The sequence below is a fragment of the Saccopteryx bilineata genome, chromosome 3 (assembly GCF_036850765.1).
Source record: "Saccopteryx bilineata isolate mSacBil1 chromosome 3, mSacBil1_pri_phased_curated, whole genome shotgun sequence".
Classification (NCBI taxonomy): domain Eukaryota; kingdom Metazoa; phylum Chordata; class Mammalia; order Chiroptera; family Emballonuridae; genus Saccopteryx; species Saccopteryx bilineata.
The window spans coordinates 296,916,047-296,943,088 of NC_089492.1; the positions used below are offsets into that span (position 1 = coordinate 296,916,047).

General features: G+C 43.9%; 2 protein-coding genes across 2 annotated transcripts in view; one reads left to right on the forward strand and one right to left on the reverse strand.

Moving 5' to 3' along the window:
- The window catches only part of LOC136330128 (leukocyte immunoglobulin-like receptor subfamily B member 4), a 65,124-nt gene that overhangs the window by 4,559 nt on the left and 33,523 nt on the right, over positions 1 to 27,042 (reverse strand). Inside the window, 3 exon segments of the mRNA XM_066266642.1 lie at positions 18,510 to 18,705; positions 21,165 to 21,288; positions 25,883 to 26,000. Coding sequence (XP_066122739.1) covers positions 18,510 to 18,705; positions 21,165 to 21,288; positions 25,883 to 26,000 — 438 coding nt within the window.
- Positions 503 to 23,732, forward strand: LOC136331905 (leukocyte immunoglobulin-like receptor subfamily A member 5). Its single transcript, XM_066271075.1, is given in 10 exon segments — positions 503 to 610; positions 17,947 to 17,998; positions 18,688 to 18,770; positions 18,938 to 18,973; positions 19,144 to 19,407; positions 19,410 to 19,427; positions 19,559 to 19,861; positions 22,399 to 22,451; positions 23,241 to 23,405; positions 23,486 to 23,732. Coding segments are annotated over 9 exon segments (1,080 nt in total). The 5' UTR covers positions 503 to 610; positions 17,947 to 17,978; the 3' UTR covers positions 23,624 to 23,732.

Genomic DNA, 27,042 nt, shown 5'->3' on the forward strand with positions numbered 1-27,042 from the left:
TCCTCACAGCAAGGCTGAGCAGAGATGTCATTGTCACCTCTCTGCAGGGAGGGAAAGAGACCCAGAAAGGCACAATTCCTGCTCAGGGCTGACAGTCCACACAGGTTACAGCTCTGCTTTCATTACACTCTGAATTTCCTCTGTTCCAGTGTTTGCAGACAGAATTCAGTGAGAGAAGCAGGATCCTGCCCAAGAGAGGAAGGGGCAGTGAGGAGGGAGAGATGACTCAGATGTTTTGAGAGAAGCCCTGGCAAGAAAGAGGGTGCTATTTATAAAACAAGGACGTTACTAAAGGGAAGTGTTAGGGAGAGAGAGAGCAGGCCAGCGGGGAGGTTTTGCTTCCCTCTGTGAGTCTGTGGACAGTGTTATAGCCTCTCCACATGTGTGTGTCTCCCCAGGGAGTCCCAGAGCTGGCAGCTAACAGGTTCATCCTGGCTAAGGCAGGAGAACACAGGCTTTCCCGTGCCATAGACTCACCACCTCACCACAGTGGATATTCCAGGTGGACGTACCCCCAGCCACAGGTGGACTTTCACATGCCATGGCTACTTTACAAAGTACCCACGGGAGTGCTCTCACCCCAGTGACCCCGCGGTTCTGCTGGTTTCAGGTGAGTGGCCCTTGACTCGGTCTATTTTAAGTGCAGTCAGTTTAGGGCAGTGGTTCTCAAAGTGTGCACTAGGGTGCACTGGTGCACCCTAGAAGATTTCCAGGTGCGCCCTATGGTATTTCAGAGAAATATGTGCCTGTTGGGGACCAAAAATCCAACAGGGTTTTTGGAGTTTAGATTTTTGGGGGACAGAGGTGTGGGGAATTGGCTGTAAGCTGACAGTCTGCCCAACCCTGCACCTCACTTCCTGATTAGGTTGCAAAAGACTGTTAAGCTGTGGTGCTTGGCCTGACCAGGTGGTGGTGCAGTGGATAGAGCATCGAACTGGGACATGGAAGTACCAGATTCGAGACCCCGAGATCACCACCTTGAGCACGGGCTCATCTGGCTTGAGCAAAAGCTCACCAGCTTGGGCCCAAGGTCACTGGCTCGAGCAAGGGGTTACTTGGTCTGCTGAAGGCCCACAGTCAAGGCACATATGAGAAAGGAATCAATGAACAACTAAGGTGTCACAACGAAAAATTGATGATTGGTGCTTCTCATCTCTGTTCCTGTCTGTCTGTACCTGTCTATCCCTCTCTCTGACTCTTTCCTGTCTCTGTAAAAAAAAGAAAAAAAACCCAACAAAGCTGTGGTGCTGGATTGTTTATACACCCCCCGCCATGTTCCCCAGAAAGACTGGAGGCAAGTTTCTTCTATCCTCTGTTTGGTGTAAAGTTAAGATGATATGTATGGTGGGGGTTTTCTGTACTCAACACAATTAAGAGTAAAAAGAGAGGAATTCTTCAATGTATTGATGAGGAAATGAGAGTTTGCCTTTCAAATATATGCCCACACATTGAAGAAATTGCTAGGACACATCAGGCTCATGTTTCTCTAAACACATGAATGAAAAAACTTAACACATTCATACTGGGATATGCTGAATTTGCTAAATCTTACTAAGAATGTATTTATATGTATAAAAAGATAATATTTTTGTCATTTTTTTATTTTTAACCCCTCTTTTTTATGAATTCTAAAAAGCATAATTCAAAAAATGTTTTTTAATGTCAGCATAAATTTAATTTTTCATATTTATTTAATTTAATTACCATAAAAGCACACTTGGACTTTATCTTTTTTCTTTAATATCTGACTTATTATAATATATTTCTTAGAAATTTGTATATAGTGTGCCTACAGTTATTTGAAAAATTTTAAATGTGTCCTGACTTCAAAAAGTTTGAAAACAGGCCCTGGTCGTTTGGCTCAGTGGTAGAGTGTCAGCCTGGCGCGCAGGAGTCCCGGGTTCGATTCTCTGCCAGGGCACACAGGAGAAGCACCCATCTGCTTCTCCCCCCCTCCCCCCCCCTCCTTCCTCTCTGTCTCTCTCTTCCCTTCCTGCATCCAAGGCTCCATTGGAGCAAAGTTGGGCCGGTGCTGAGGATGGCTCTGTGGCCTCTGCCTCAGGCACTAGAATGGCTCTGGTTGCAACAGAGCAATGGCCCAGATGGGCAGAGCATCGCCCCCTGGTGGGCATGCCAGGGTGAATCCCGGTCGGACCATGCAGGAATCTGTATTGCCTCCTCGTTTCCAACTTCAGAAAAATACAAAAAAAAAAAAAAAAAGAAGTTTGAGAACCACTGCCTTAGAACATTGTCCCCTGGAGGAGCGGGGCTAAGGTGGAGTCCAGGGATCTCAGCCAGAGAAGATTTTCAAGGTAGATTGCAAGGTAGATTTCCCCATCACTTCCTTCCCACACACACTCCTCTGGGTTCAAAAGGTGCCAGGTGAGCAGCAGAAAGTTTCTGAGGGGCCATAGGACAGACGCGGTGGAAGAGTTTTAATAAGGTCAGGACTCTAGGTCAGCTCCAGATTTCCTCCTCCTTCTCATCCTCATTTCCAGAACCTTCTGGGGGCACCCACTCCTCCTCACAGGGCCCACCTTTGCTCTCCTACTCACAGGGGCCTCTGTGCTCAGAAGGATCCCAGAGCACCCCAGGGTGGTTTTCAGTGTCTCAGGGGATCTACTGTCCCCCAGAGACTCAGCACAGCCCTGTCTCCCAGAGGAGCTGGAAGTTCTGAGTAGATGATGGTAGAAGGTGGGGCCACAGGGCTCCAGGGCTCTGAGGCTGGCAGGTGACACGTGGGGTGGTCCTGGCAGTGAAGGACATTGGGGTCCAGGCCAGAGGAAAAGAAGCCAGGCTTAAGTGGGGAGAAGGCAGCCCCTGACCCTCTGAGGATTGGATCCTCCTGCCTGAAAGTCAGAGCTGCAGAGGGACAAGTGAGGGTCTCTGTGGGGAGGTGGTGGGCACATCTCTAAGGGACCAAAGGCAGAGTCATGCAGGGATTCAGGCACCTCTGGGGACATTGATTTGGGCACCTTTCCTTTGTGTGCACCTCCGTGTCCCCATGTGTAAATGGAGAGAATTGTGGCTCAAAGCTTAGAATCTCATTTAGTCTGTCTCTGTCCTCTTGGGAGAGGGGGGCTCACAGGGAAGCCCTGAAGGACATGATATCATGAGGACTGTCCCCTCAGTAGCGGTGATGGTGACACTGTACTGGGAAAAACAGACTGGTCCATTCCCTCAGCTCAGGCTCAGCTCAGAGGTGGGAGGGGACAGGAGTCAGACCTGGGTCAGTTCCCTGCTCTGCTGCTCCTGCTCTGGGGCTAGGCTTTCCCTTCTCTCCTCTGAGTGTCAGGTTCTTGTCTGTTTATCCCTGGTCCCATCCTGCTCACAGGCTGCTGTGAGTTCAGGTGACATTAGGGGCCTCATAGAGCTCAGGAAGGCAAAACCCTTACTCCCACACAACTTCCTTTTCTCTAGGATGGATCCTTTGCAAACCCCTCTCTCAGTACAGCCAGGAACTTGGTGACTTCAGGAGAGAATATGACCCTGCTGTGTCAGTCACAGAGCCCTAGGGACACTTTCTTCTTGTCCAAGAAGGAGTCAGCCGTCCCTGCCTCCCTGAGTCTTAAATTGAAGTGATTGACCTGGGTCGAACTAGGAGCAATTCTTCACGAGTCCCATGAACTCAGCCCATGGGAGCACCTACAGGTGCTGCAGCTCAGACAGCACCAACCTCTGCTTGTGGTCACAATCCATTGACCCCTTGGAGCCCTGGTTTCAGGTGAGGGGGACACTGACCCTGGCCTTCCTGATCTAACTCAGCCCAGGGCCCTGTCTCTGCAGACTCTGAGCTGGTAACAAATGATGGAGTTTAGAGGGCTCCGCAGAGAAGGACATTCAGGAGCCCCTGAGACCTACCCCTCATTAATGGATGCTGGGTCCTCAACCTGTTGAATGAGTGGCATCTCTGAACTGCAGAGAAACAAGCTCATGGGGTCTGCATCTCAGACTGAGCCCAGAACACAGTACTCAACCATTTCTATATTATGATCTCTTTTTATCAATACACTAGGGAACAATTTTTTTTCTTTTTCTGTTGCATAAGGTTTTTGAACAGGTTCTATATATTTCTGCATCACTGATACCAACTAGGAAATCTGTTTTTTAGTGCATGCTCTAGTTTTTATGAAATTTTAATTTCTTTTTGTTACAGTTAATGGCATGCATTGGTGTTTAAATTGGAGTTAAAGGGCAATGACTCTTGGATTGAACATAATCACAAGGCAATTAATGTATCAGATCAACACATTGTATACTTTACACTTACACAGTGTTACATGTCAATTATATCTCAATAAAGCTCTAGTCCTGATGTAAGAAAACTTACCTCCTGCAGAAAATGTGATGTAGTCTGATGACAGCAAATGTTGAAGAATGTGTGAATCAATCTACCCATGGATCCATTTATCTACATCTTGGTGTTGATGTATGTGTGTGTGAGTTTTTGCTCTTTCTCTTTCTCTCTGTCCTTCTTTGTCTGTCTGTCTATATATTATCTATCTATCATCTATCTTCATCTGTCAATCATCTCTTTGGTCTCCAGGCCTGAAACAATAAAATAAATTTCTGTTTTCTTATACTACCTGCTTGATTGTAATTAGTAATTAGTTATTACAGCTATATCAAGCTCTCTCTCTCTCTCTCTCTCTCTCTCTCAAAAGAAGAAACTAAATTCTGCCTCACACACAAGAAACAATTTCAGCTGAAACAAAATTTTGCAGGTGTCTTCACTTCTAGAAATGCAAAATTGACAGTCCACTTAACTGCTTTCTCTTTTTAGAACAGTAAAAAATATTCAAGTGGTACTAGACCTAATAAATATTAGGTGTGTGACAAGTTTTGTATACTATTTCTTCTGAAAATAGTTTCATATTATTATGTTTATATATTAGCTTGGCCAGGGAATAGTGAATATTATAATCTGAATGACAGTCTTGACTTTCCAATGGCAACCATCTATGTTAAAATCCTTATATTATATTTTAGTTTAGGAAAAGTTAATGTGAGCATGTAGGACTGAGGTCTGTTCTTTTATGTGGTTTAAGTCAGACCCTCAGCACCTGTCATTTTTAAGGTGAGAAGACACTGGGCCTCTTCCTGTGAGATGAGCATTTTGTGACCAGTACATGTGGTGTGAGTCCTTTGCTGACCACATCCTGTGAAATATTCAACTCTGCTTTGTGCCAGCCTTCCCTTTGAGAGAATCACCATGTTCCCCAAATTTTTCAGTCTCAGTAAATACAGGTAAATGTTGGCATCTCATTGGAGCTGAGTTAGTGTTGTGGAATTTATGCACTCTACCTGCTTTGAAGGAAATGACCTGAAGTGTCACTCCCACAATCTTCAGGCAAATGAAAACAAAAACCACCATGAGATATCCTCTCACACCCCTGAGAATGGCTGTTCTCAAAGAGACAAGAGATAATAAGTGTTAAAGATGTGAAAAAAAGAAACTCTTTGCTCTGTTGATTGGTGAGAATGTAAATTGGTTCAGCCACTGTGAAAAAAGATTGTGGAGGTTACTGTAAAAATTAACAATTAAACTACCATTTAACCTTGCATTTCTCTATATGTGTTTATATCTGAAGGAAATGAAATCACTGTTTTTTCCCTCTTAGGCTAGAAGCTGGGAGGTAGAGAGACAGACTCCTGCATGTGCCCCGACCAGGATCCAGGTAGGCAAGCCCCCTACCTGGTGATGCTCTGCCCATCTGGGCCCATAGCTCTGTTGCTCTGCAACCGAGCCATTTTAGCACCTGAGGCAAGACCATGGAGCCATCCTCAGTGCCTGGGGCCAAGTTACTCCAACCAACTCATGATTATGGGAGGAGAAGACAGACAGACAGACAGACAGAGAGAGAGAGAGAGAGAAAAGAGAGAAGTGGAGAAGCAGATGGGCCCTTCTCCTGTGTGCCCTGACCGGGAATCAAACCTGGGACATCCATACTCCTGGCTGATGCTCTACCAATGAGCCAGCTGGCCAGGGTTGAAATCATTGTTTCAAGGAGAAAAAAAGTGTCACTCTCCAGGATGTAGGAGGTGCACCCACCTGGCTGTGGTGGAGATGAAGGTGGATGGGGAAGAATGAAGGATACTAACACCAACAGAACATGTGTTGTGAAACACTTTGAATGTTTTATGATAGAAATAATGTACTATAATAAAATACTTTTAAGTAAAGTTTGCAGAGTAATATTGTAATTGAAGATATTTATATCTCAAAAAAAAGGCTTTGAACACTTTACAGAGATGGATGATTCAGCACCGACAACAGTTTGGGGCTGTCTCTCAAGTGACTCATAATCAGGGGTCTTATATTGAGGCAACACAAAGTGATGTTGACTTCTGCTTGGTGTCTTTTTGTTTTCAATCAAGAACAATCTCTGTGGGTGATGGGTACACAACACAAACAACCATTCAAATGCTACAGAGGTGTTTACCTAAAATCTATATACTCTTATTGATCAATGTCACCCTGTTAAATTTAATTTTCTAAATAAAAATTAAAAAATTTAAAAAAGAAGAATCTCACTAATTAATTATTTAAATCAAAAAGTTTGTATTTGTTTCCCTGTAATATATCATGTTTTCTGCATTGGTTTATTCGGTTATCTCCTTGAAGGCACTTAGAAGAGGAACTGAAGTGTTTGGAGTAGAAACAAAGACAGTTCAGTCCTTTAAAAAAAAATGAACATGGCTTTTGTTGTTACTCCTGAGCCCAGGGTTTTCTTAAGCATCTGTTAATGTTGACCATACGGTCTGCCTGGACTTGGCTTATTTTTTTTAAACTGTTAATTGGCCATGAGCTTTATATGTTTTTAAACCCATTTATTCTCCTATTTTGGGATTTCTTCCACACTGTTGCTATGAGCATTCTTCTTGTTCACTTACATACTCTCCTCCATATAGATAATATTGCATCTTGAGCTTCCCTTTAACAACTGAAGAAAAATAATCAAGAGTTCTGCTGTAATAACTTCCTCTGGGAGTTGGGCACTTTTTCTGCTAAAAGAATAGCACCAACCAGCAAAGTGACTTTAAAATTTTCACCAGAGAATCCACAAGGGAATCAGGACAGCTTCCTAGTTTCAGGAAGTCGTGCTGATACTCAGTTGGCTTGATCCATACCCCAAAACATGCACGTGCCTCTGTAAGACCATGGACATCCACCATCTCCTCTAACAACCTGTCACTTTGTATGTGAATCCTGAGAGGGTGAACATGAATTCAGCACTAGTGCATGGACAGCTTCACCCCATCTTATTGGAATCCAGATATTTACCTTATCCAGTGTTCCTTGAATTTTATATAAAAATGAAATATAAATATGAGTATATAACTTACATATGTTGTATATGTTGTATGAGAGGGTTGGTGGCACAGTTTAGATTAGGGATTGTTCCTGTTCAAAGGTACACAGAGTATAAATATAAAGTGTGGCACTACCACATCCTGAATGGTTAAATGGTCAGATTTCCACATGTGGAACTTCACCTCTGCCTTCAGCCAGTTCATAAGCAAATATTTACTGATCAAATACTAACAGTTGGGTACTTGTTCCAGACCAGAAGTTTGTCATGATTGAGAAGAACCCATTTCATTTGTTTTGACACTTCAGTTTAGCCTGAGCAGGCGGTGGCAAAGTGGATAGAGCATCAAAATGGGATGCAGAGGACCCAGGTTTGAGAACTCGAGGTCGCCAGCTTGAGCGTGGGCTCATCTGGTTTGAGCGAAGCTCACCAGCTTGGACCCAAGGTTGCTGGCTTGAGCAAGGGATTACTCCATCTGCTGAAGGCCCACGGTCAAGGCACAAATGAGAAAGCAATCAATGAACAACTAAGGTGTCTCAATGAAAAACTGATGATTGATGCTTCTCATCTCCATTCCTGTCTATCTGTCCCTATCTGACTCTCTCTGTGTCTCTGTAAAAAAGAGAGAGACTTTAGTTTAGCCAAATACAATCATTTAAAGTCTAACGTTGAAATTAATTTACTTACCAATGAGAAAAAAGAGAAAATATGAGACCAAGTGGGAACCACCAGTAGACTGCTGTTGAGGGACTGGTTTTATGAGACAGTGGGGATATAAAAAATGAGAGTGAGAATGTCTTACAGATAAAAAGGACCTTCTAGAGAAACCTGGAAATGTAAAGTCTATATAAAAGGGAATAAAAGTGGACAAGGCCTAGTCTGTCTTTCAAGGATGTGAGATTATGTCTTTATTTTTTTCTCAATACTTTTATTTGATTTAAATCTTCATAAAGCTTTTCAGTAATAAAAGCTAACAATAATGTGAATGTCTAATACCATAAAAATTATTACCTGGTGATAATCTAACATTTTTAAAAGAATAGTTAAAATATTTACGACATTTTATGTAATGTGGAACAAACATCCCATAACATTTATTCATATTCCATTCATTAACTCATATTAATATATGGTGAATTGCATTAATATAATATTTCATTACTGAAAAATTTTCTATTATTTTATCAGTATTTGAGTTTTTTTATTATTAATTTTAATGGGGCGACATAGATCAATCAGGGTTTATAGGTTCAGAGAAAAGATTTCTAGGTTATTTTGACATTTAATTATGTTGCATACCCATCACCCAAAGTCAAATTGTCTTCCGTCACCTTCTATCTGGTTTTGTTTGTGCCCCTTTCCCCCTCGCCTTCCCCTCCCATAACCACCACCCTCTTGTCCATGTCCCTGAGTCTCATTTTTATGTCCCACCTATGTATGGAATATAGTTCTTAGTTTTTTCTGATTTACTTATTTCACTCTGTATAATGTAATCAAGGTCCAACCATGTTGTTGTAAATGATCTGATGTCATCATTTCTTATGGCTGAGTGGTATTCTGTAGTATATATATATGTAGCACATCTTCTTTTTCCAGTCATCTATTGAAGAGCTTTTTGGTTGTTTCCATGTCTTGGCCACTGTGAACAATGCTGCAATGAACATGGGGCTGCATGTGTCTTTACATACTAGTGTTTTTGAGTCTTGGGGGTATATACCCAGTAGAGTGATTGCTGGGTCATATGGTATTTCTATTTTAAATTTTTTGAGGAACCACCATACTTACTTCCATAGTGGTTGTACTACTTTACATTCTCACCTACAGTGAATGAGGATTCCTTTTTCTCCGCAACCTCTCCACCACTTGTTATTACCTGTCTTGTAGATGATAGCTAATCTAACAGGTGAGAGGTGGTATCTCATTGTAGTTTTGACTTGCATTTCTCTAATAGCTAATGAAGATGAGCATCTTTTCATATATCTGTTGGCCATTTATATTTCTTCGTGGGAGAAGTGTCTGTTCATGTCCTATTCCCATTTTTTTATTGGATTGTTTGTTTGTTTGTTGTTGAGTTTTATGAGTTCTTTGTATATTTTGGATAGTATGCCCTTATCTATGCTGTTGTTTGAAAATATCATCTCCCATTTAATTGGCTCAGATTGTTTTGTTGTCAGTTTCTTTTGCTCTGCAAAAGTTCTTAGTCTGATGTGGTCCCATTCATTTATCTTTGCCTTTACTTCCCTTGCCTTTGGCGTCAAATTCATAAAGTGCTCTTTATAACCAAGGTCCCTGAGTTTAGTACCTATGTTTTCATCTATGTAATTTATTGTTTCAGGTCTTATATTTAGGTCTTTGATCCATTTTGAATTAATTTCAGTACAAGGGGCAAACTGTAGTCGAATTTTATTCTTTTACATGAGGTTTTCCAGTTTTTCAAGCACCATTTGTTGAAGAGACTTTATTTTCTCCATTGTGTGTTGTTGACCCCTTTATCAAAAATTATTTGACCATATATATGTGGTTTTATTTCTGGGCTTTCTATTCTGTTCCATTGGTCTGAGTGTCTATTTTTCTGCCAATACCATGCTGTTTTGATTATCAAGTCTTTATAATATAATTTGAAGTCAGGTATTGTAATGCCCTAGCTTCATTTTTTTCTTTATAATTGCTTTTGCTATTTGGGTTTTTTTATAGTTCCATATAAACCTGATGATTTTTTGTTTCATTTCTTTAAAAAATACATTGGAATTTTGATGGGAATTGCATTAAATTTGCAAATTGCTTTGGGTAACATAGTCATTTTGACTATACTTATTTTTCCAATCCAAGAACAAGGAATATTTTTCCATTTCATTACATCTTTTTTTATTTCCCTTAACAATGCTTTGTAGTTTTTATTGTATAGGTCCTTTACATTCTTTGTTTTGTTTATTTTTAGCTATTTTATTTTATTTTTTGTTGCAATCATGAAGGGGATTATTTTTCTGAATTCATTTTCTGATGTTTCATTGATGGCATAGAAAGGCAATGGACTTTTGTATATTAATTTTGTATCTTGCCACCTTACTGTATTGGTTTATTGTTTCTAGTGGTCTTTTTTTGTTGAGTCTTTGTGGTTTTCGATGTATAGGATCCTATCATCTGCAAAAAGTGAAACCTTTACTTCTTCTTTCCCTATTTGAATGCCTTTTATTTCTTTCTCTTGTCTGATCGCTCTGGCTAGAACTTCCAGCACTATGTTGAATAAAAGTGGAGAGAGTGGGCTGCCTTGTCTTGTTCCTGATTTTAGGGGAAAATCCTCAGTTTTATGCCATTTAATATGATGTTAGCTGATGTTTTATCATAAATGGCCTTTATTATGTTGAGACATTTTTCTTCTATACCTATTTTGTTGTGTGTTTTAAACATAAAATGGTGTTGTATTTTATCAAATGCCTTTTCTGCATCTATAGATAGGATCATATGTTTTTTGTTCTTTGTTGATATGGTGTATTACATTAACGGTTTTACATATGTTGAAACATCTTTCTGATTCTTGAATGAATCTCACTTGATCATGTTGAATTATTTTTTTAATGTATTGTTGTATTTGATTTGCTAGTATTTTGTTTAGTATTTTAGCATTTGTATTTATTAGAGATATTGGTCTGTAGTTTTCTTTTTTTGTGTTGTCCTTCCAGGTTTCAGTATGAGGGTTATGTTGGCCTCATAAAATATATTTCAAAGTATTGTTTCTTCTTTAATTTTTTGGAAGACTTTGAGTAGAATAGGAACCAAGTTTTCCTTGAATGTTTGATAGAATTCACTAGTATAGCCATCTGGTCCTGGACTTTAATTTTGGGGGAGGTTTTTGAGTTTCTATTTCTTCTCTGCTTTTGGGTCTATTTAGGCTTTCTACTTCTTCATGACTCAGTCTAGGAAGATTGTACTATTCTAGGAACTTATCCATTTCTTCTAGATTGTTGAATTTGGTGGCATATAGTTTTTCATAGTATTCTACAATAATTCTTTATATATCTATGATATCTGTGGTAATTTCTCCTCTTTCATTTTGGATTTTGTTTATATGAGTCCTTTCTCTATTTTCCGTAGTGAGTCTTGCCAAGGGTTAGTCAATTTTGATGATCTTTTAGAAGAAGCAGCTCCTTGTTTTATTAATTTTTTCTATAGTTTTTCTGTTCTCTATTTCATTTATTTCTGCTCTGATTTTTATTATTTCCTTTCTTCTGCTGGTTTTGGGTTGTCTTTGTTCTTCTTTTTCTAGTTCCTTAAGATGTGAAGTTAAGTGGTTTACTTGGTCTTTCTCTTGTTTGTTTATATAGGTCTGTAGGGATATGAACTTCCCTCTTATTACTGCTTTTGCTGCATTCCAGAGATTTTGATATGTTGTACTGTTATCTTCATTTGTCTGTATGTATCTTTTGATCTTTGCTTTTGTTTCTTCTTTGACCCACTCATTTGTTAAAAGTATGTTGTTTAGTTTCCACATTTTGTGGGTTTTTTAACTTCTTTTTTGCAGTTGAATTCTAGTTTCAAGGCTTTATGATCAGAGAATATACTCGGTATAATTTCAATCATTCTGAATTTGTTGATGTTATTTTTGTGGCCCAACATATGGTCAATTCTTGAGAATATTTCATGTATACTAGAGAAAAATGTATACTCTGGCACTCTGGGATGATATGTTCTGTAGATGTCTATCATAGCCAATTATTCAAGTGTTTTTTTAAGGCCAATATTTCTTTATTGATTTTCTGTTTGGGTAAATGATCTAGAACCAACAGTGTTGTATTGAGGTCTCCAAGTATGATTGTATTTTTGTCGGTTTTTATTTTTAGGTCAGTAGCTGTCTTATATATTTTGGTGCTCCTTGGTTTGGTGCATATATATTAAGAAATGTTATGTCTTCTTGGTTTAATGTCCCCCTTATCATTATGAAATGACCATGTTTGTCTCTGATTACTTTGCTGCCTTGTAATCAGCATTGTTACATGTGAGTATTGCTACACCTGCTTTTTGGGGCGATGTTATTTGCTTGGAGTATTGTTTTCCAGCCTTTCACTTTGAATTTGTTTTTATCCTTGTAGCTTAGATGTGTTTCTTGAAGGCAGCATACAGTTGGATTTTCTTTTTTAATCCATTCTGCTACTCTGTGTCTTTTTATTGGTGAGTTCAATCCACTTACATTTAGTGTAATTATTGATTCTTGAGGGTTTCCTATTGCCATTTTATATATTGCTTTCTGATAGTTTTGTATCTTGTTTGGTTCTTCTTTTTTGTTTTTCTATCATTTGTATTTGTTTGGTTGTAATCCATACTTCTTTCCTCTGTTGCTTCTTTTTTCAAGCCATGTGCTTCTGTGGTGTTTTTTTTTCAGGCAGTTACCATTAAGTAATGGAAAGGATAAATATCATGTTCATTATAATACATTATCTCATGAGTGCTTCTGCACTCTCCATCCTCCTTTGCTACTGTTAATCTTTTTCCTGTCCCCTTTTTTGTTTTTGTTGTCACAGATTAATCTTGTTTTTATTGTGATTTTGATGGAGCTTTTACTTGTAGTTTTGTTTTGTTCTTTTTATCCATCAGAAGATTCCCTTTAGTATTTCCTGAAGTGGGGGTTTTTTGGTGAGAAATTCCCTCATCTTTTCTGTATCTATGAATGTTCTTATGTCTCCTTCGTATTTGAAGGATAGCTTTGATGGGTATAGTATTCTTTGCAGGAAGTTCCTCTTTCAGAACTTTAAATATTGGGGTCCACTGTCTTCTAGCTTGTAGAGTTTCTGCTGAGAAATATGATGATAATCTAATGGGCCTTTCTTTATATGTTGTATTTTTATTTTCCCTGGCTGCCCTGAGAATTTTTTCTCTGTCATTGGCTTGTGCCAATTTCATTATGATGTGCCTTGGAATAGGCTTGTTAGGGTTAAGGTAACTTGGTGCTCTGTTTGCTTTTTGAATTCGAGGTTTTATTTCTTTCAACAGGCTTGGGAAGTTCTAGTCTATTATTTGTTTGAATATGTTCTCCATTCCATTTTTTCTCTCTCCTCCTTCTGCTATACCCATTCTTATGTTGGTCTTTCTGATGGAGTCAGACAATTCACGTAATGCTTTCTCATTTTTTTTTTAAATTCATGAGCCTCTCTCCTCTTCTCTTTGTAGTGTCTTTAGTTGCCTGTCTTCTATGTCACTAATTATCTCCTCTATCTGGCCTGTTCTATTAGCTAAGCTTGTTACTTCGGTTTTCAGTTTATGAATTGAGTTTTTTATCTCTGATTCATTTTCATAGTTTTAATTTCCTTGATGATGTATTCTTTTTGTTCATTGAATTGTTTCTTGAGCTTCCTAAATTGCTTTTCTGTGCTTTCTTGTATTTCCCTGAGTATTTTTAGTACTTCAATTTTAAATTCTTTGTCATTTAACTCCAAGGTTTCCAAGCTATTGAAGTTTTTTCTATAGATTTTTCCTCATCTATCCGAGCTACATCTCTGTCTTTTTTATCCATGATAATCAATTTATTTTTTCTTAATGGCATTTGAAAGTGGTATTGTTAATAACACTAATAAGAGTTTATATAAATTTTTTTTGAGAAAATACAACAAATAACTGAAAATTTTATTGTTCTAGGTGGAACAAAAACTACATAGAATGGAGGACCTGAGTTGGGTGGAAGTGACAAAGAGGCAAAAGAATGAGGTAAGAACCCACAAAATACTACAAAGAAAAAATTTGGATTAAGAATAAAAAAATTTGTTTGTGAACAATGGTTGAATGCGAGAAATAGTGAAAGAGAAAAGAAGAAAAGAAAAAGAGAAAAAATACAGTAAAAAATGAAAATTCTATTATATTAAGTGGAACAAAAACTACATAGAATGGAAGGCCAATGTTGGGGGGGGAAAGCTAATGAGGTGAAAAAGCAAAGTAAAAAGCACACAAAATGCCACTAAGAAAAAATTTGAATCCATAATAAAATAATTTGTTTGTGAGTCAGGATTAAATGAGAGAAAAAAGTTAAAGAGAAAAGAAGAAACAAAAAGAGAGAGAAAAAAAAGAGAAAGGAAAAAAAGGAATGAAAAATGTAAGACCTAGAGGTTATGAAGTTCAAAATGAAAAGAGAATAATAAAACGGGAGGAGGATAAAATATCTAAGGTGGAAGAAAAAAAGATAAAAATGAAAGAAAAAATTGGAAGAAGTCATAAAGACTGTGGATTTTTTCTGTTTTTGAGAGGTTATCTTCTTCCTTTTACTTTCTTCTCTCTCTTTTTGGCCAGTGGTGCTGTGTCCCAGGTCTGCCTCTGAGGCACTCAGGCAGAGATATGTAGTTGATGTGTCACTATGGTGATTACATAAACTAGGCCTCCGTTCCATTGGTAGATGGGGTTTTTTAGCGCTTGCAGGCTCTGGCAATGGGATAGTTTGTTTCTCCTGAGCCTCTCCTCAAATCTCTCCTTCCTGAACCAGCAGCCTTGGGACTCAGCTGTGAAGTTGCCCCAGCCACTGCCTGGAGAACAAGAGGTTCTAAGAGCTTCCATATCTCACCTCTTTCCCTGCTCAAAGCTGGGTTCTGGGAGGGCTTTTCCAGCCAGAGCCACCAGCATAATCAGGCAGAGCTGGGAGCTGATTGACTTCTGGTGTCTCTCTATAAGCCTCCGGGCATGTCTAGTATGCCTCAGCACTCCGCGGGTCTACTCTCCCCAGGATTTTTGCACTTTATAACCTGTATCGGCTGGCAAGAAGATGCCCCAGTCACTGCCTGCAGAGCAAGAATCCCAAAAAGCCAAAAAGTCCCTGCTCCAGGTCCATTCCAAGCACAGCCCTGGGTATGACAGCTTTACCAACCAGAGCCACCTGCTTAGGCAGGCAGGGGAGTGAGCTAACTTCTGGTCAGGCTTCTTCATAAGGTTCCCCAGGTATGTCTAGTTAAAATTTGCCCCATCGCTCTGCGAGTCTCCATGGGTCTGCTCTCCACAGGTTTCTCCTTTGTTGGGAAGCCTACAGCCCAGCCCATTCTACTTCCGCAGTGTTTTCTGAGGTCTGTTCCATGGGACTGTGTTGTTTCACTTAAGTTGCAGGCCTGGGAAAGAAGACTTTGTCAGCCAGAGCCACCAGCGTAAGCCAGCTGGGCAGTGAGCAGACTGCAGGTTAGGCTCCTTTCAGTGATACATGGGTCTGCTCTCCAGCAACTGCTTACAGGCTGTCTGCATCCTGTTACCCCCACCACTTCCAAAGTTCTCCTCCATGAGAATTTGCTTTGATACTCTGTATGGGTGGGGGAGATGCCCCACCTGGACAGGTCCAGGTGTAGGGAAGCCAGCTCTGGGATACTTCCCACACTGTTGTTTGGGAAGCCAGGATTATACAGAAACTCTGGCCACAGGCCCACACAAGAGGCCACTGATGACAGTCTCTGACCCAGACCCTCCATCCATCCGGAATGCAGGTGCCCATGCCTGAAGCACCAAGTGGATCCACTTGCATACTCCCAGTGCTCATGAACCAGGAGACCAGGAGTAAACAAAGCCCAAAGCCACTCTGGTATGAGTCTCTGCAAGCAACCCCTCCCCCACCACTGCCAGGGTTTGCTGCTGGCATTAGCTCCACATTGGCAAATTCAAGCAGAGCCGTGGGCACACTCTCTCCTTGGCTTGAACATCTCTGCCCTAGCCAGCTTCTTCTCTCTTCCCTCGCCCACCCTTCTTCTCAGTTTCAAGTGTAAGCAGTTCTTCTTCAGATCAGTGAGGAAAGCAGAATACTCCGTTCTCCATTTTATTTCCTTCAGAGTGGATTATATAAATATATTCAGCCACCTTTTCACCCAATCGTACCTTTGTTTGATGTATGAGTATTTCAGATGATCCTGGGATTGTTTTTCTGTCTCTAGTTGTTGAACTTATTGAAATTTCAGGGAGAGGTATCGGGAGCACCATTCACGGCACCATTTCTCTGACATCCGGGATTATGTCTTAAAGACCAAAAAAATACATAAAAATGAACTGTTATGATCAGACTGTTCATGAAGATCATATGTGACATGCCTAACAAATGGATTAGGGAAATGCAATATTTATATAGACACAATAAAATAGCAACATAATTAAACCTCAATATTGTATTCAAACAACATATGTGAATGGCTTACATGGATTGGATTGAGCATGCTGTCTTCACATATTCTGTGACAGTCCCAAACACATTAAAAAAAAAAAGACAAATGAGAAGAAAAACAACTTCGTAACACTTCAAGTCTTGTGGTTTTAGCTCAGGGCATGGGAATGGATTGGCTGGGTATAAATGGTTGTTAAAAAGCAGATATGGGGAAGAAAGGAGTAATCAATTGTTCAGTGTGTGTGTGTCTGTGTGTGTGTTCACGAGGTAACTGCACCTGTCTGCTTGAAAAAATGCAGAAGTGGGAGCTGAGGCAGGAGGGGGTCCCATCTGAATGATTCAGAACAAAGAGTCTGGATTTACTCTTAAGAAGAGCGAAGCCCATGAGGCATTTGAAACAGAAGTGGACAGATTCTGACAGAGATTTGGAGAGACTGATGTGAAGAGTGAACTGGAGAAGGGAGTGGGGGCTTGGAGCTCAGAACCCAAGGAGGTTATGGAAATGACCTGGAAGGGTGTGTATGGTGACCTTCCCTCCCTGCCTTGACTGGAGCCAGAAAGGTGCCCTCAGAGACAGTGAGATAAAGGATGGGAGAGAGAGGCCTGGGGAAGGGGAGGGTCTGGTCACACCCTCTGCTCCCACAGGAGAGCCCAGCTCTCCCTCCTGGCCCTGGGACATAGGTTCTGCCTCTCACGGTGTCCACCTGACTTCCTGTTCCTGTTTCTTTGAGCAGCAGGATATCCATCTCTGTGTCCCTCTCCTCAGAGTAAATCATTTGACTTATTTCTGCTTCTACAGAGCAGCTTGATGCTGGGTGTCACGGCCCTTTTCAAACTGTGAAGTCTTGAGGATTTAGCTAAGAGCCCATCCATGAAAGTTCTGTTAGAAGACCAAAAATACACACACACACACACACACACACACAATTATATACTGATGTGGCACTACCACCTGAATGGTTGAACAACACTTCTGCAGGTATTTCATCTCTTGATCTCCTTTCCCTCACTTGTAGCAGCAGCCTGATGCCAACCCCTCCCCTACAAATGGGGTGACAATTCACCCCATCTGAGATACAGGGGAGAGGAGACCACCCATTCAAAGCCAGATGGGTGTTTTGGAGGTCTGAGAAATTGACTAGCAGAGACCACATCTAGTAGAGCAAGAGAAAGAACTGAGACTCAAACCACTCATGTAGTCACCTGCATAGTGACAGAGACCGTGCAGTGCAGTGGGAGGTCATGATGTTTCCATCACGTGGTGCTGACCAGATGGGTGAGTCTGTGGAACAAGGTGAACGTTCACATCTGCCTCACACCTCGTACGGTAATGGAGGTCAGATGGGCTACAGATGAAAATGTGACAAGCAAATCAATTTCTTTTCCTTTTGCAAATAAAAACATAGGAAAATACGTTGCTAGCTTGTGGGACACAAAGTTCTCTTCAACTGGACACAAAACCATGAACTTAGCAGAAAGACAGGTACAGTGGAATCTGATAATGTTATGAACTTCTGTTCCTCGCAGACACCAGCAGGGAGCGAAGAGGAAACCGCACAATGGGACTCAGCGGGAGAAGGTATGTGTGATGCCAAATCAGACAGTGGGCTGGTACTGAGGTCATTTAAGGAATATGTAGACATCTATAATGTGACAGCAGATGCCAGAAAAGGAAGCAAGAACTTTAATAAGTGAATTACATTGACATGCAAATGTACAGTAATATTTTAATTGGCACTGAGCTTTGTAAATGCTTGAAGAAATGTACATTAAACCACAGAATGGTGCCAATACACACGACGAATGGCTAAAATAAAGAAGGCAGAAAACGCTAAGGGTTGGCATGGATGTGACCCTGCCAGGACCCTCAGACACAGGGAAAGGATTGGAAATGTGATGTCCACTCTGGGAGAGTTGCTGAGCAGAATCTTTCACAAGTGAGCATCCTCAGGGACAATCGTCGGCGTCCCGTTGTGCTGTATAGAGCCAGACTGTCAGGGGCTGAGTCAGAACAAGACCCTGTGTCCCGCACTCTCTGAGCAGGAGTGCAGATCAGGCAGAAAGATGAGAACCTGGAAATTAGGAGAGACCTGATGTGTCTCCTGAGACCGTGGAGTCCTCCTGATTGCTCCCTTTTCTCTGCATCATAGAAAAACCCAGAGTCGGGTCCAGGGCGGGGCTGTACCCTTGCTGTGTGTCCACATCTGTGGGAACCCGGAGGGACAGCAGCCCCTGACTCACCACATCCTGTGCATCTCTGTCCTTCAGGCCCAGGAGCTCCTCCATCTGCAGAGCGGGAGTACTCCGAGCAGACGCCATGCTGTCCCTCCTCTCCGCTCTTCTCTGCCTCGGTCAGTTGTGGACACGGGGTAGAGGGCAGCACAATGGGTTAGGGAGGCTACACATCCCTGTTCATGGGGAACCTTAGGCTCAGGCAGCTTTCAAGGTTGGGGTCCTGTTGAGAAAGAATTCAGCTCTGACGTCCAGGTACAAACCTCTGACAGGGACTCTCTTGCAGGGCTGAGTCTGGGCCAGAGGACCTGTGTGCAGACAGGTGAGTCTTCTCCAAGCTTCCCTTCCTCACCTTGTATTTCATGCCCTGGGGCTCATGGGGGCCCAGAGACCGTGATATGAGGGGGTGAAACAGGAAGAATTGGGCTGAGTTGGGAGATGAGAGGTGGGGAAGGTGTTCCTAATACAGCCTCTGTTTTTTTTTTGCCCCAGGGACAGTCCCCATACCTACAATCCTGTCTGAGCCAGGGTCTCTGATCCCCTTGGGGAGCTCTGTGACCATATGGTGTCAGGGGACTGCAGAGAGCACGAAGTTTCAGTTGTACAAAGAAGAAAAACATGCGCTTTGTAACATTCACATGCCGTGGAAGCCCATCAACAAGTGCAAATTCTCCATCACAAACATGACAGAGCATGACGCAGGGAGATATCACTGTGACTATCAAAGCCCCACTAGCTGGTCAGAGCACAGTGACCCCTGGAGCTGGTGGTGACAGGTGAGGGGACTCTCAGGGGTCCCAGCCTCCGGCTCTGCCCTCAGGAAGGGGGTCTCCCCTCTCACAGCCCAGCCCTGGGGGACATGAGGGAGGTGTGAGCCCATCTAGCATGCTGCCTCCTCCTCTCCTAGGATTCTACAGCAAACCCAGCCTCTCAGCCCTGCCCAGCCCTGTCGTGACCTCAGGAGAATATGTGACCCTCAAGTGCAGCTCGGGTCTGGGATTTGACCAGTTTGTTCTGACTCAGGAAGGAGAACATGGGCTCTGCTGGACCCAGGACTCATGTCAACATCTCATTGGAAATTTCCAGGCCCTGTTTCCTGTGGGCGCTGTGACCCCCAACCACAAGCATACATTCAGATGCTATGGCTTTTTAAAGATAAAACCCCATGTGTGGTCACACCCCAGTGAGCCCCTGGATCTGCTGGACTCAGGTGAGCGCCCTGACTGCGTCCTTTTTCAGCAGTCAGTTCAGGTCCTGTCCCCAGGACACATCTGATGTTGGGTGAGAAGGAGGGGCTCTGAGTCATGGTCTCCCAGCAGAGATCTGCCCCTCAGAGTCCCTCCCATTCTGTATGCTCCTTCCCCTCACCGTGGAGTGGAACGGGGTAGGAAAACCGGGGAGTAACTTTTTGGGGTGGGCACAGAGCAGATATAGGAGAAAAATTCAAGGGTTCTGCAGATTCCTGGGTGATCGCCAGCCTCTCACCAGCCTTGTATCCTTGTTCCCAGAACCCTCTGAGGTCAGAGCCCCCAGCCCCCCTCCCTACAGGGCCCATCTCCAAAGCTGGTGAACCCCTCAACTGTGCTCAGAGAAAGCTCAGTGCACCCCAGGGCTGTTCTGAGAATCTATGAGGAAATCTAATGTCTCCCGGATTCTCAAGGATGAGTTTTTGTCACAGGGATGCAGAGTCAGGCAGAGATGCTGGGAACGACAGGGCTCTCAGGGCTCTGAGATTGGCAGGTGACAGGTGGGGTGGGCATGGCAGAGGGAGATGTTGGGGCCAGGCTTGGGGAGCCTCTTCCAGGCTCATGTGTGGTGATGGAATCAACCCCCTCCCAAAGGCCATCATGATCCCATGGAGGCTCTGAAAATCACTGCCCCTCCCCACAGAGTCAGGCACAGGGGGCGGTATGTGAGTCTCTGTCAGGAGGTGGTAGTTGGGTCCATGAACTGTAGGGACGGGGTCATCCAGAGGGATTCAGGCACCTGTGGAGACGCTGACATGGACACACCTTCCCCTGTGTGACCTCAGTGTCCCCAAGTGTAAAAGGAGAGAATCGTGGCCCAGAGCTCAGATTTCCTTTCGGTTCAGGCTCTGAGTTCCTGGGAGAGGGGGCTCTCAGGGGAGCCCCCAGGGTGTGATGTTATGGAGAGTGTGCCCTCTGTAGCAGTGCTGCTGACACTGTAGAGGGAGGGACAGGCAGGACCATGGACTGGAGCTGCAGGCTGCTCAGTCAGAGGGGGAACAAGTTCTGGAATCAGACCTGGTACAGTTTCTAGTTCTATTGGCCCATTTCGGGCTGGAAGGTCCCTTCTCTTCTCTGAGTGTCGGGTTCTTGTCTGTCCATCCCTGGTTCCATCCTGCTCACAGGCTACGGTAACATCAGGTGATATAAGGGTCCTCACAGAGCTCAGGAAGGCAGGGTCCCCAACTCAGCCTGACCTTCTCAAAATGGTCTCAGGGTCCCACAGGATAGAGTCAGATACTGGGATAGACACAGTGTCCATCGCACACCCTTGTTTCTCTGATGTCCTTGCTGTGCTGGGGTCAGGTAATAAGAAAGAACACTCAGCTCCAGATGGGACATGGACAAGCCCCTGCAGATGAGGAGCGCAGAGCACAAAGCTGGTGTCCACCTGGGGGGCAGCATGAGGACAGCACAGGGAACCCACAGTCCCAGGTTCCAGGCTCAGCTCTGCCCCGTACAGGCTGGGTGACCTGGGGCACATTGTGAACCTCTCTGAGCCTCAGTGCAATAGGGTCGGGGTCAGCAATCCCTGTGCTTGACTGTGGGGAGGGGGAGAGGAGATGGATGACAGCCCCCAGCATGTGCCTTGCACACAGTAGGTGCTCATTAAACAGGATCTTTGGCTCATTCATCACATTACTCATGTTCAAGGTCACAAGCGGTACTTAACATCGTGATTGGGATCTCGGTGGCCCTCATTCTGCTGCTCTCCCTCCTCCTCTTCCTTCTACTCCGACACCAGTGTCAGAGCAAAGGCTGGATGTCAGGTGAATAGGGACAGGGTGACCTTGGTCAACAAAGGGGTCATTCAGGGCAGCAGCCACAGGAAAACCAAATAGATGGACAAGGTCAGCTGAGAAAAAGATCTCCCCAAAATCTCAAATCAGAAAATCTAGAAAGAAAGCCCTCAGTGTCAGAACAGATGCACACCTGTGGGTAATCTTTCATTGTTTTCAATCTAATGAAATATGAAACACACATGAGTGTGAAGGTTTCCTTCTTTCCTTTGTAATAGCACAGGGAGGGGGCTCCTACCCTCCCAGGGCAGAGACTGTCCCCTTCACCAGCCCGGAGGAGGCTGGTGTCTAAGCTGATGCAGGAGTTACAGGCACAAAGCACAAACGCAGAGCCCTGCAGGTCAGCTGATTCCTGCCCTGAAGACCCCCGACCTCTGCTGACCATGTTCCTGCTCTGTCCGTAACACCCCTGCCCCCTAAGCCATCTGCAGCCCCGCTGCGGACACCAAGATGGAGAGGACACCTCTGTGAGAGGAAGAGAGGGCTGCCCTGTGGGAGGGGGCACAGGGGTTCAGGAGATGACGGGGGAAGGACAAGTGGGGAGATGTGGGGGTCAGGTTGTGAAGGACGAAATCCTCACTGCAGGGCCTGGCACTTCCCCTCACCCCTGGGTTAGTAGCCCATCTGGGAACAGGCCAGGTCTGTAACCCTGAGATCTTGGAGACCCTGTCAGGAGACACACCCCGATTCTGCCCCAGCAGATGCTGCCGTGAAGGACCCACAGCCTGAGGAGGGTGTGGATCTGGACCCTCAGGTGAGACCCCTGCTCCTGTCCAGGCCACCAAGGACCTTCCTGTTGCCCAGTTTGATCCAATGGACAATTCCCTGTTCTCACCTTCCCTGGTTCACAGGAGCGTCCCACACTGACCCCTTATTCTGGGCACCCAGGTCGTCCTGCTGTAACTAACTTCTCCTGGTTTCCTTATGATATCATAGCCCCTCCTATGTGGTCCCCTTTGCTGGCCTCTGATCCTCTGTCTGACCTCGTGCAGCCCCAGGTCTCAGGAGGAGGCATGAATCAGTGAATCACACACAGGTCCCCAGGGTCCCCTTCATTCATTCACCAGCAGATGTGAGGGGAGCGCACTGTTTACCAGCTCCATTTAGGGGCCACAGTGCAGCCCTGAGCAACACGGTCTCCACACTCCTCCAGCTCACCTGTGGGGGAGGGAGATACTGTGCAAACAAGGGGACAGTGTCCTAGAGAGCAAAGTGCTGTCAGGAAAAATGGAGCAGGAGTGGTGGTGGGGAGGGCAGAGAAATGAAGAGGTGCAAAGTTCCTGAGACAGGACACACTTCTTTAGCAGGATGAACCAAGTGACTGGAGCCAAATGAGCAAGAGACAGTGTGTTAGGATTAGAGTTGGGACCATAGAAGCATCCAGATGCCCTAAGACTTAGGAAGTCCCTGTAGGTTCCATCAGGAGAGTGACTTAATCTGATTTAAAGTTTCACATCATCACTCTGACAACAGGTGGATGACTGACTGGAGGGTGTCACCTGTGGAACCAGGGGACACTGTCTCTGTCTCACTGTCTCTGCAGCAGAACAGGCACAACGAAGTCCCCCAGGGAGTGACGTATTCCCACATGAACCACTCAGGATCCAGACTCAGGCAGGGTATGGCCACCTCTCCTTCCTCCCTGTTGGGCGTATTGCTGGACATGAAGGACAGACAAGCAGAAGAAGATAGGCCGATGGACACTCAGGTGGGTCTCACACTCTCCAGGACCCTGGGCTACCCCCACCCCATCCATGTTCCATCTCCCTCACTCTCCCTCTGCTCCAGGTGGCTGCCTCTGAGGCCCCCCAGGATGTGACCTACGCCCAGCTGAACCACGTGTCTCTGAGACAGGAGACAACTGCACCCCCTTCCTCCCGTCAGAGGAGCCCCCAGTTGAGCCCAGCACTATGTGAACAGTACTAATGTGTGAGGACCCTGCCCAGCCCATCTTGTGAATCTCTCTCCCTTGTTCCCCTCCTGCCTCCTGTCCGACAGCAGCACCGTGTTCCCCAAACCCTCAGCCTCAGGAAGTACAGACACATCTCATCTCATTGGAGCGGAACCTGCACTGAGTGTTTCTGAATTTCTGCTCCCCGCCTGCTCCTGAGGAAACAAGAATTCTCACGCCCTTTTTAAAATTTTATTTAGGAAATTAACTTTATTAGGGTGACATTGATCACTAAAAGTACGTAGGTTTCAGGTGAACATTTCTATAGCATTTGAACTGTTGATTATGTTGTGCACACACTACCCCAAGTCAAATAATTTTCTGTCACCTTATACATGTCCCTCTTTATACCCTTCTCCCCACCACCTCCCACACACACCTATGTCCCCCTCCCCTGCTTACCACTGCACTCTTATCTATGCCCATGAGACTCAGTTGTATATCCCACCTATGTGTGAAATCATGCAGTTCTTACCTTTTTCTGATTTACTTATTTCACTCAGTATACTGTTCTCAAGGTCCATCCATGTTTTCATCAATGTCACTATGTCATCATTTCTTGTGGCTGAGTAGTACTCCATTGTATATATGTACCACATCTTCTTTATCCAATCCTCTATTTAGGGACACTTTGATTGTTTCCATGCTTTGACCACCGTGAACAGTGCTGCGATGAACATGGGGGTGCATGTGTCTTCACGTACTGCTTTTGAGTTTTGGGGGAGATGCACAGCAGATGGACTGCTGGGTCATACGGTAGTTCTATTATTGGTTTTTTGATACATACACCTTGGCCATAGAGAACAATTTATGAATTTGACTGCCGAGGCAAGGGAAGTAAGGTTAAAAATAAATGAATGGGATTATATCAAAATAAAAAGCTCTGCTCAGAAAAATAAACTGGTAACAAAACAAATAGAAAGCCAACTAAATGGGAGATGGCATTTGAAAACATCAGCTTCAATAAAGGGTTAATATCCAAAATATATAAAGAACTCAAAAAGCTCAGGAATGAACAAGAGAACAATCCAATAAAAAAATTGGAGAGGTCCAAAAAGAAAAAAAAAATGGGAGAGAATCTGAACTGACACTTCTTCCAAGAGGACATACAAAAAATGGCCAATAGATATATGAAAAGATGTTTATCTTCACTAGTTACTAGAGAAATGCAAATCAAAACTATAATGAAATATAGTTCCACACCAGTTAGCTTGGCTACTATCAACAAGACAGGTAATAAAAGTGTTGGAGCATTTTTAAGTTACAGTCTCCTTGTAATTTTCACATATATAACACAGTATTCTCAAGTGTGATCACCATGCTATTCATCAGACCTTCAGGACTTGCTAACCTCATATCTGGAAGTTTATCCTCTTTGACCAACATCTCTCCTTTCCCCGCACTCTGCACAGTAACCCCTATTCCACACCCTTTTTCTACAAGTTTGGCTTTTATAGTTTCCACATAGACTTGAGATCATTCAGTATTTATTTTTCTCTGTGTGATTTACCTCACATATAAAAAAGCTTGCATTCAATGTCCATTTACATCGTCCCAAATGGCAAGATTATTTCCTTTCTTCTCATGGTTGAATAGCATTTGATTATATGTTTATTCAGACTCTGGGAAAATTTAACAAATCAAATCATTTAAAAATATTGCCTTTAGAGGCATCACTTCACGAAGCTGTCCCTACAGCACCAGAGATGACATCTGGGGAAATGGTGCAGGTGACACCTGAGGAAGAGATGGTGGGTCGAGGGAGGCATCATTTTGGGTTCATTTCTTCCAGGCTGAGATCTGATTTTGTCCAATTATGCAATTAATGAAGTAAAAAGACAAAGACACTGTTCTGTCCATCTGAGAATTCGGTGATTCGGAATAAAAAATATTTCTAGACCAACAGGCACAGGAGACCATGAGGTATTAGGTGTGTGGACCCAAACCAGTCATGTGCAATGGACCCGCATGTCACAGGCATGTGGAATGATGGAGGATTGTTACAGACAGTCAACCTTAGATAGGGAGAGAACATACACATTTAATGGAGGAAGAGTCCGTGCAGGGAGCACACAGACATTTCCTGCACCCAAACCCTGTTTACTTCACTGCACAGTCTCAGAAGACACTTTCTTCAGAACATGGTTCATACTTTCTCCCACCACCTCCTGGTTCATCACATGTGCTCCAAGGCTCCACCTCTCTGAACACTGCATTGTGCCCTCTGTGATCACGTCCTGGTGGCATCATGGGTCCTTCTCTGGCTGTTTCGAGCCTGAAATAGCAGCACCCCGAGGACCAGCAGGATCAGTCCAGCCACAGCCATGCGAATGAGGTTCCCCACTGTGTAGTCTTAGAAGTGGACAAAGAGATCACACAGGTCAGGGCAGGGCAAAGTCACCCCAGGACCCTGGATGTCCACCCAGAACTCATACATTCCCATCACAGGACATGACCCTGTGAGCCCAGCCCCATAACTGAGAAATTCTCTTCTTCTCACCACTCTTGGGGTCTGACTTGTTTTGTGATGGGCTAATGGTGTCAGGTTCTCTGAGAGTCATGACATGAGAGAGTGAGTGAGGATTGCAAACACACGACATCTCCCTGGTTCTGTGCTCTCAGACACCCTGTTTCTCAGGTCATAACTTCTCCACAGTCCCCTAGTGAACTGGTCTCCCCTCTGCCAGGTTCCCTGGTCTCCTCATTGGATCCTCTCAGCCTCCTGTGACGCTGACCCTGCACGGACTCACTGTGGACCAGAGGGACCTGTGCCCAGAGCTCAGGAACAGTGACAAACATGGTCATGACACAGGGATGCTTGACTGCTGTGCTCAGCGCTCAGTCTGAGAGCAGACCCTGTAAACTCACTCCTTCAGAGTTCAGAGACCCCACTTACTCAGCAGCTCATGGACCAGAGGCCATGCAGGAGGGGTGACTGTCATCCTCTATGGGAAACCCTGAACTCCCTCGTTTATCACTGCCTCAGACTCTGCAGAGACAGGGTCCAGGGCTGAGTCATCTCAGGAAAAACAGGATCATAGTCATAATCACCTCACCTGAGATCATTTGGTGCCTCAAGAGAGTCACTGAGTTGTGACAGGATGTAGAGGTTGGTGCTGTGTGAGCTGTCGCACCTGTAGCCCCTCCTGTGCTGAGTTCACGGGACTCCTGGAGAACTGGGTCTAGCTGGACAGAGCTAAATAAGTTGAACTAAGAAACAGTAGGTGTGGGTGGATGAGCTGAATTACTTTTGTGAAGAATAAAAGTGACCCTAACACATGTGAGTGACATAGCGGGGTCATAATCCCTTCTGAGGTCACCAAGTACCTGGCTGAATAGAGAAGATTCTGCCAGGGAGCCGTCCTAGAGAGAGGGATGCCAGGCTGTGCTGGGG